This window comes from Aphidius gifuensis, linkage group LG2 (genome assembly GCF_014905175.1).
Source record: "Aphidius gifuensis isolate YNYX2018 linkage group LG2, ASM1490517v1, whole genome shotgun sequence".
Taxonomy (NCBI): Eukaryota; Metazoa; Arthropoda; class Insecta; order Hymenoptera; family Braconidae; genus Aphidius; species Aphidius gifuensis.
In genome coordinates, this window is record NC_057789.1 from 29,228,656 (window position 1) to 29,239,045 (window position 10,390).

The following is a 10,390-nucleotide window of genomic DNA, read 5'->3' on the forward strand; positions in this document are numbered from 1 at the left end:
TAGTTTATTCTTTTATTTTGCGGAAAAATAAAAAAAAATGAAAAAAAAATGAAAAAATAAATGAAAATAGTGTGTTTACACATACATGCATGAGAAAAGGTGATAAAACAAAAAACGACAAGTTCAAAAAGCACACCTTATACTGTCTTGAAGATCGTGAAAAACGACTCCCATGAGAAAAAATAAAAAGTCAAAAAAAAAAAAATACGAAAAAGAGTCAAAGTACCTCTGACTGAGCTTTTTTCTTTTATGGTCACTCGAAAATGTGTTTGAAAAGTTAAAGCAAGAATACTTTACTAAACTTTATCTTCTTTATTTGAGCATATAATGGAAGCATCTATCCCCACTGACATTTTATAACAAATAACAAATAACAAATAAATAAGTGAGAGACTATTTATCAAGCTTTCGATTGACAATATTATTTTTAAATAAAAATTTATTTTATCAATGATTGCCATGACTTTTAAACGTCAATATTTTCAATGACCTCTAAAAAATATTTTAACAAATTTCACAACTTTTTTTAAAGGCATGATATTAAAATTAAATATTGAAAAGAAAAAAGATTATTATGGTAATTATTAAATAGCAATTTATTCAAAAAAATTAATGAAATTAAATATTTATTTTATTTCATGCTTTTTGATCTTCTGCCAATCACGAAATATAATATAAAAATAATATTTAAAATCTGCCAAATATAAATTTATGATTAATGCTTGTAATTGAAAATAAATTTATAAATGTATTTTTTTTTTTTTAATCAAATTTACCAATGTTATTCTACATTCGAAATTTTATTCATATACATAGTACATTTGACAATTTAGTAAACATAACATGAAAAAAAAAAATTGATGTTAATGAATTCGATGGCACTGGATGGACGATGATAAATTGAAAATTGACATTTTTTTTTTTTTAAATAAAAATTTAATCCATATGTTATATGATATCATACGCATTGAAATAAAAAAATAAAATAAAAATAATGTTAAAATTGTAACGTAATATTTATTTAAAAAAAAAAAAAAAGATTATTTTAATTTTTGAAAATATTTTGACATTTAGAAAGTGGGGTTAAATCCCGGAAGCTTCCTAATTCTATTTTAATTTTTTTTTTTTTATTCTTCCTGATCGACCTGAATTTTCGTTTATTATTTTTTCTAGGATTTTTCGATCCGATGGCACTGCGACGATATGCCAGTCTCGATTTGGTATATATATATTTAATAGATTGAAGCTGATGTATAGAAGACCCGGAACACGGAAGAGTTTTTTATGCGAAGCCGGAACGACCTTCGATCTCACTCGACCTGGTTCTTTTTGTCTTTATCTATTTTCTTTTTTTTTTATTATTATTTCTTTCACTCCAATTCTTTCAGTCTCGATCAGTTATTATCCACCAGGTTAGAGCCACAATGACTCTTCACGAGTCTCGAAACCAAGTCACTCTATGTATATATATGACGACATGCTTTTCAATAATAGAAAAGTCTTTTGAATTTATGCTATCAAGGTAAAAATTGCTTTTACCAGGAAAACCACGAACCAAGATTATTTAACGAATATAGATTATATTTTTTTTTTTTTTTTTCAATTATATATTGTGATTTAAAATATTTACGCCTGACTGAAACCTGAGTTGTTCTACTTTTAAAATATACATGATAAAAAATATTGACGATTATCGATCTCTCCCAAGTGACTGTCGTCGACAACAACAAATGCCAAAAGATGTTTTTTAAAAATAAAAAAAAAATTCAACTCTTGTATTTATTTATTGTACTTGATCAATTGTTCATTCAAGAATAAAAAATAAATAATTATATTTTATTATCATCTGGAAAATTCATTTAATATTAGGTCTTAATTTGCGTTGCTTTAATTTTTTTTTATTTTTATTTTTACTCATTTATACATTGTATATTGTGAAATACAGGTTTTTATGTCTGACTAAAAATTGAGTTGTTCTACTTGTGCTAATAAAAATTACAAGTTATAAAATAATAATAATTTAAATTTAATTTTAAAAAATTGTCATTGGACAATAAGTGAAAATGTTTGAAAGTCATTTAAAGTCGTATAAAGTCATTTTGAATTATCTGCAATTATTAAATCACTTGACTACAAAAATGCATTAGAAAAAAGAATAAAAATGTATCATTAAAAAAATTCAAACAAACAAAAAAACTCTCTTCTATTTATTAAATATAAAAATTTAATTTTGTCATTTTTAATAATGAAAAAAAAAAAAGTAAATAAAGTCAAGGATATCCGAGCAAACTAAATGTAGAATTAAAATGTTTTTTTGCCAGTAGCAATAGTCAAGATGAAATAAAAATATAAATAATATAAATTGAATAAAAGATAAAAATTGTCATTTGTAATAACTTGAAATAATAATGTAAAATAATTTACAATTTAAAATATCCAGTTTCAAATTTCTCAGTTAATATTTATTTATTTTTTTTTTCATTTTATTATGCAGATTGTTGTAAATATTCAAGTGCATTTTTCCAGCTCGTCTGCACACAAGATACCCTCGACCCACATTTATAAAACAAACTTTTAATTTTTTTTTTTATTTAATTTTATTATTATTTTCAACCTTTCTCTTACTATTCGCAATAGCACGAATTAATACTCTCGAGTAAGTTTCAGGGGTGCATCTCTGTGGTGGCATGTACTTCACGCGCTATTTTTTCATTTTTCACTCGACCCACTTTTTTTTTTATTTTTACCTCACACTCACTTTCACCGTATTATAAAAAAAAACTACAAGAATTTAACCTATTTTTATTCCTTCTTAAAATTAAGCATCCAACATAAAAAAAAAAAAAAATAAATAAAGCTCCATAAAACAAGAAAAAGTATAAATAAAACAATTTGTTTTCTTGAATTTTATTTTATTCAAAATCCAAGTAAAATATCAGCATCAAAAAAAAAAAAAAAAAAATGAATTGCAAAATAATCCAAATATATCAATAGACTAAAATCAATTTACCACGAAATTTTCAAATGCTTTTTTTTTATTTTCATTGATATCCAAAGACGAAAAAAAAATACATGAAAAAAATAAATAAAAAGAGTTGAGAAAACAGTACAAGATATACCAGGATACGTAATGAAAGAAAGTATCACCTTCACAACTATCAAAAAAAAAAAAAAAAAAAACGAAAACAGTTTTATATAAACCAAACTCAAGCAACTCTAGCAATCTTACTTTTTGGTCCTTGGCTTTTCAACCCCCACAGCAATACCTAGCCAGTCTTGCGACGCTTTTCATTTAGACGACGTAATACTCTTTCCTCTCTTTTATTTTTTTTTTTTTACCTTCATTCCCTGTCTGTTTTTTTTTCCCTTATTTTCCTATTTTTCTTCTTTGGTATTTCTTCCCCCGAGAAAGCTTGATAACGCCTGAGGATTGTGATTCGGTGAACTGTACTTTTGATACATTTTTTTCTTCCTCGTTTCAATTTTTTTTTATTTTAGTCATATATACAAGGCAAACTGTTCTGGTATTGAGCCCTTTCTTTATTTCATCTTTCACTGATTTTATGTACATTGCCATAAAAAGCATTTAATATCGCAATGAAAAATACGTTCAAATAAATTACCCATTCACCAATCAAATCGTCATTAATTCAAAATTAAAATAAATTTATATTTTTTAATTTGTTTGATGTAATAATATGTGATATAATGTGATTTATTAATTAAGATAATGGAAATAGTGTGTTTTGTTAATACACAAAACAATATTGTATGACAGTAATGGTAACTAAACTGGCAAGAAACTTTTGTTAACAAAGAAACAACAATAAAACAACATAAAGCCACAAGAATCAACATTACTCGGTCTAGATAATCTCAGCAAGAACATGCGATGTCTTTGTTGCTTTGTATTTCATTATACGATACCTATGAGACTCACTGTTTACAAAAACTTTTTGACAATACCTTTAATTCCTCTGTTTTATATATATATTTAACCCTAACATATACTGAGATCCTATAGCTTTAGTGGTATACTAAATAACACGTATAATTTTAAATTATATTTAAGATACTTTATTGTTAATTTAATTATCAAACTATTGTATTGGCTAATGGAGAAAAAGAATAAGTTCAAAATGTGTCACATTCATGTAAATATTTAGAAAATTATAAAAGCATAATTTTATCAAAATTTTTACTTGAAAATATTTTTTTTTTTAAATACAAACTTGCGTTAGGGCGTTGAGAAAATTATGAAATAATTAAAAAATAATTTTTATATTTAGCAGTCATCTAAATGTCAGTAAGTGGGCAATTATTTTCGAATATAAAAATATAAAAAATATAAAATAAATATAAAATTTTTATATGGCCAATTATTTATTTATTTTTTATTTTTATTTAATATTAATTTATTAATTTTTACTGGGGTAGTTCAGTCTTGCTAATGATAACCTTCAAGTCATTTAAAATTAAATAACCAAGTATCACTTTAATGATAAATAAAAATAGTTAATTTTATTTTGTAAAATAATATACGCGTATTTATGAAAATATATAAAGTTTTTACATGTAATCCCCGTGTAATTTATTCACAAAATTATTTATTTTATTTTCCAGAATTTTAATTATTTCACAGTGAAAATAAATTTAAAAAAAAAAAAACTAAAAATATTCACTTTGCCTTTGAATTATTTTCCGACGTGAACTAATTTAGCATGTACCACACATTGTCATGTTGTTGTTGTTGTTTTTTTTTATTTAAATTTTTTTTTTTGTTCAACGTCATTGTTGGGGTGTATGACAGAGATCATGGGGTCTCGTGTTTCGTTGTGGTGTATCAGGGTTCAGCTAATTACCCAGTATAACGTGGTGATGATAATTATCATCGTACTCCCGTTGCAAGTGTATCCCTAATGACATGCAAAATTACATTCTCATTTTTAATCATTAATTTTAATTTATATATTGTTACTGTTTATTCAGCAAATAAAAAATATAATTTTTTTTCTATAAATTAAAAATTTTATTAAATAATAATTAATTAATCAACTTGATTTTTTTTTTAAATCAATATTTGCATTATTTATAATACGAGCACATTGGCGCGCTACGCGCGCCTGTATCTATACCTTCTAAAAGGTTTATTGTTCATTGATTTTATAAACACAAGTATTATCATAAAAAAAAAAAAGAATGAATAAATTGACGAAAAATTTTAATTTATTTATTTACACATAAAACACACATAATTCACACGTAATTTTTAGTCTAATAACATCAAGATTGAATGTTTACTGAAAAAGTTGTGCTACCTTAATATGTCAATTTTAAAAAAAAATATATGAAATATTTAAAAAAATTTTGTTTTTGAATTATTTCTTCACACATAAAAAACACATAATTCGCACAAAATTTTGAGCCCAATTGCATTAAGATCTAATGATTATTGAAAAAGTTATGCTAGCTTAATATGTCAATTTTTAAAAAAAATATAAAAAATATTTTAAAAAATTTTCTTTCAAATTTATTTCTTCACACATAAAAAACACATAATTCGCACAAAATTTTAAGCCCAATTGCATCGAGATCCGATAATTATTGAGAAAGTTGTGCTAGCTTAATATGTGAATTTTTAAAAAAAATGTAAAATAGTATATTTCGTTACAAGTGCCCACTCAGAGAGTGTGCTCTCAACGAATTTGGAGGGGCAAGCACGAGCCTTGGCGAGTGTTTCCCCTCCAAATGAGTTGTGAGCGGGCTCTCTGATTGGGCACATGTAACGAACCATATTTTATGTTACTAGGGACAGTGGTAATAATGTGTGAATTTCTAAAAAGCGCACTACCCCTCTTACGCTTTGGAAATTCACACATTATTCCCACTGCCCTTGTAACATAAAATATTTTAAAAAATTTTGTTTTTAAATTATTTCTTCACACATAAAAAACACATAATTCGCACAAAATTTTGAGCCCAAGTGCATTGAGATCCGATGATTATTGAGAAAGTTGTGCTACCTTAATATGTCAATTTTAAAAAAAAATATAAAAAATATTTTTAAAAATTTTCTTTCAAATTTGTTTCTTCACACATAAAAAACACATAATTCGCACAAAATTTCAAGCCCAATTGCATCAAGATCCGATGATTATTGAAAAAGTTGTGCTAGCTTAATATTTGAATTTTTAAAAAAAATTTGAAAAATAAAAAAAAAAATTTCTTTCAAATTTATTTCTTCACACATGAAAAACACATAATTCGCACAAAATTTTAGGCCCAATTGCATCGAGATCCAATGATTAATGAGAATGTTGTGCTAGCTTAATATTTGATTTTTTTAAAAAAATGTAAAAAATATTTTAAAAAATTTTCTTTCAAATTTATTTCTTCACATATAAAAAACACATAATTCGCACAAAATTTTAAGCCCAATTGCATCGAGATCCGATGATTATTAAAAAAGTTGTGCTAGCTTAATATGTCAATTTTTAAAAAAAATATAAAAAATATTTAAAAAAATTTTGTTTTTGAATTAATTCTTCACACATAAAAAACACATAATTCGCAAAAAATTTTAAGCCCAATTGCATCGAGATCCGATGATTATTGAGAAAGTTGTGCTAGCTTAATATTTGTATTTTTAAAAAAAATGTAAAAAATAAAAAAAAAAATTTTCTTTCAAATTTATTTCTTCACACATAAAAAACACACAATTCGCACAAAATTTCAAGCCCAATTGCATCGAGATCCGATGATTATTAAAAAAGTTGTGCTAGCTTAATATGTCAATTTTAAAAAAAAAAATATCAAACAGTTAATATTTTTTTTAATGTTTCGTAATTTTTATTTGTAAAAAAAAAATTTTTTCAATATTGAATTATTGAATTATAAAAAAAATAAATATAATTAATATTTTAAATTATCATGTAGCTGATTAGACACATAATATGTATGGAAAATATAATCAAGACAAGAACATGATATTAAATTTAATAATCAATGCTTGTGTATATTTTAACCAACAAATTTACTTATTAACAACGGCCAACATGTTTATCTATAAATTGAGTTGAAAATAACGATCCTCAAGAATATATTAAACATTAATATATTATATATATTACGTGGATAAAAGATGCACATTTGGCCGAGTATCATCGTAATGTTTGCAAGCTCAATGAGGGCATACGCTTGATAGATGCTTTTGTAAAAATCTAGCTGTACTCGAATGAGGCCACGAGCTTGCTTATAGATATAAAATAAAATAAAAAAAAAACTATATCGAGAATACTCGAGAGAATTTGAAATAGCTTGTTGGGGACTTTCTGGTTTTATATTATTCAAAGTATATAAATATATCCATTTCCCTATGTACCGATACGCATGTACCTTTTTTTTTTTTTTAAAAAAAACCAGCTACCCGAGGAAAAAAATCATTGTTAAATTAAACAAAATTGATCTTGTAAAATTTCGCCGAGTCAACAATAATAAAAATTTAAATTTTACAATTTCAATAAAGCTGTTGAACTATTTTTTTTTTTAACTGTTATTATTACAAATAATTAAATTGGTTTTTAAATTTTTAAATTTTATAATAATTATGAAAATTTAAATTGTTAATTTATCGTAAATATTATTTTTATAAAATTTTATTATCATTAATTAAATTAAACAAAATTACCATCAAAATTAATTTTAAAAAATTAAAAAAAAAGTGAAAATGATTTTTTTTTTTTTTTGTAAATTAAAATGTTCATTTTTTTTTCAACTAATATTACCATATTTTTAACTGACTCAATATCAATTTTATGTAAACATTTACGTGGTTGAATAAAAATTTTAATTTAATTAATTATCGATCAAAAACCACACAGTAAATTCAGACGTCAATTATTAAAATACCTTATGAATAAATTTGAGAAAAAAAAAATTGAAAAACAAAAATTATTATTGTTTAAAAAACATAATATACAGGAATTTTAACTTTGGAATTTTAAAATGAATTAAATTGATTAAATAAATATTTAAATAAAATTTATAATAATCAATAGAAATTTGATATTCGAAGATGCAAAGTGGTGTAAGGTAAATTTAAACTTGAGTGGATCATAAACTGCAGCTCGATAATGATTCATAATGGACGCTTTTGGTTGTCTATAGTTTATCTTGCATTTTCATGATTGCATATACGAATATATTTATATAGACAAGCTGCCTAGACCAACGATGCTCAACATTAAGTACAAGAGAAAAAACCTCCAAAGCATAACGATTATGCTTCTTGCGTTTTGCGAATTAAGTCCTTCGACGTGACGTGAAAATGAAACGACGTCTGCAAAAGACTTTTAACCCAGTCTGTTTTTTTTTTTTTTTCATTCTTTTTTTTCATTTTATTTCAACTGATACAAATATAAATTCAAGAATTCAATAGCAGCATCATCAACTACATACATCAACTATCAAGCATCATTATTATTATTATATTATTATTATTGTAATTTTCATTAACATTTTCTTTTCAAATCAATGTACATATATACGTGTATACAATGATGAGATATCTATTTGCCAAAATATGATATTTTATTGTTGTATATTAACAGTACATTGATTTTTATTTTATAAAATTAAGTGGTAGCAGTACAAAATCCTATCATTCGTTAGAACACAGTTTAAAATACTGATGACCTCGACTTTTTTTTTTTCGACCATTTTTATGTATTCTTTAAAATTCTTTTATTACAAAACTTTTTTTTTTTTTTGTTAAATCTTGAAAAAAAAATAAAATAAATTCAAAGTTTAATAATTTAAATTATTAATTCTATAAAATTTTAAAAAAAATATTTATGTAATTAATAAATTAATTGATTTAAATTATATAATTTATTTAGTCTTGAAATTTATAAAAAAATTTTGAAAAAAAAAATTCAATAACGCCTTAACAATTTCAATTTTCCATTGAAAATTATTTTTTTTCACTTCAAATAGTATGAATGTTATGAAGCCAATATTGAGTCTGTAGAAATAAAAATAAAAAAATAAAAATAAAAACTTTTGTTCTTGAAGAGGGTCGTTTAATATATAGTGGTAGAATTTTCATGTAAGTACCAAAGAGTCTTGCTCAGCTTGGCATGTAACTTTAATGTTTTTTTTTTTTTTTTCAACACAAAGATTCAGCTAGATAGAGTATTTACTCGTAAAAATCTTGTCCATCCAGGCATTTACTTGTTCATATATATACACGTGTAAGAACATACTGCACCAATTTATATATTTATAAAAAAAAAGTTGACAAAAAATTTTAAGGATCAAACTATAAAATAAATATATAAAAAAAATGAGCGAATGAAAAAGAAAAAAAAAAAAACGATAGGGGTGGCAATAGATGAAAACCTGCAGGGTTGAAAATGTCATTTTGAAAATGAGAAATAACAGAGCTGTCACCACTGAGTGTCTTGGATGGGTAACTTGGCCTTGTTTTTCATTTTTTTTTTTTTTTTTATTCTTTTAACAAAGTGGCAATGTAGGCGGGGAAGAAAAATGTACATATATATGAGAAAAAACGTTACCGTTAAACGTGACAATCGCGTCCGCACTTTACCCTCCATCGAAAGGGACCACTTTAACTAGCGAAAAAAAAAACCCTTGCTGTATCACGAGTTGCTTTTTTTTAAAAAAAAAAAAACTTTTAACACAACTAAAAAAAAAATAATAAAATAAAAAAGAAAACAATTTAAATTATTTTATTTTTAATAAAGTTTTTAATTTTGTTTTTAAATAAGATATTGTTTTTTAAAAAAAACATAAAACACTTACCTTCATGATCGAAAGCTCACATCGTTCCCTCAACACTGCAAAACACTTTCAGTTACCCTTGGTATAAATTCTCACTGTCATCACTCATTCTTTCACAGTTGCTATATATATATAGTATGACACCGCACGTTTTAACTTTAAACAACAAACAAACTTTTTTTTATATATACTTGAAATAATCAGTAAAGCACTGTCGAACGAAAGAAAAAAAAATGTATAAAATAAATTCACTCAGTTGCACTGTTAATTATTTTTTTTTTTTCTTTGTTTTTTCAACAAGTCACTGGATTTTTTTTTAATTCAAAAAGTTTATTATAAAAAAATTAAATATACTGATTGATATATAGAAAAATAAAGCTTAACTAGTTGTTGATTTTTTAAATGATTTTTTGATAATGACAATGTACGTTTTGAATGGAAGATTAATTTTGAAATTTAATGAGACAAATTGTATTTTTTTTTTTTTTAACTTTCAACCACCTGATTTTGATAAACATGCACGTTTGTGTATTTAAATGCGTAAAATAATATGCGATGATACGATACCGTTGCCCGGCAAAAACCGACT

At 24.2% G+C, this 10,390-nt stretch overlaps 1 protein-coding gene across 1 annotated transcript in view; it reads right to left on the minus strand.

The window, feature by feature from the left end:
• LOC122850135 (dipeptidase 1-like) overlaps positions 1-10,390 on the minus strand; it is a 63,015-nt gene extending 52,625 nt beyond the window's left edge. The window contains exon 1 of the mRNA XM_044149165.1: positions 9,823-10,390. Coding sequence (XP_044005100.1) covers positions 9,823-9,828 — 6 coding nt within the window. The 5' untranslated portion in view covers positions 9,829-10,390. The remainder of the gene's footprint in view (positions 1-9,822) is intronic.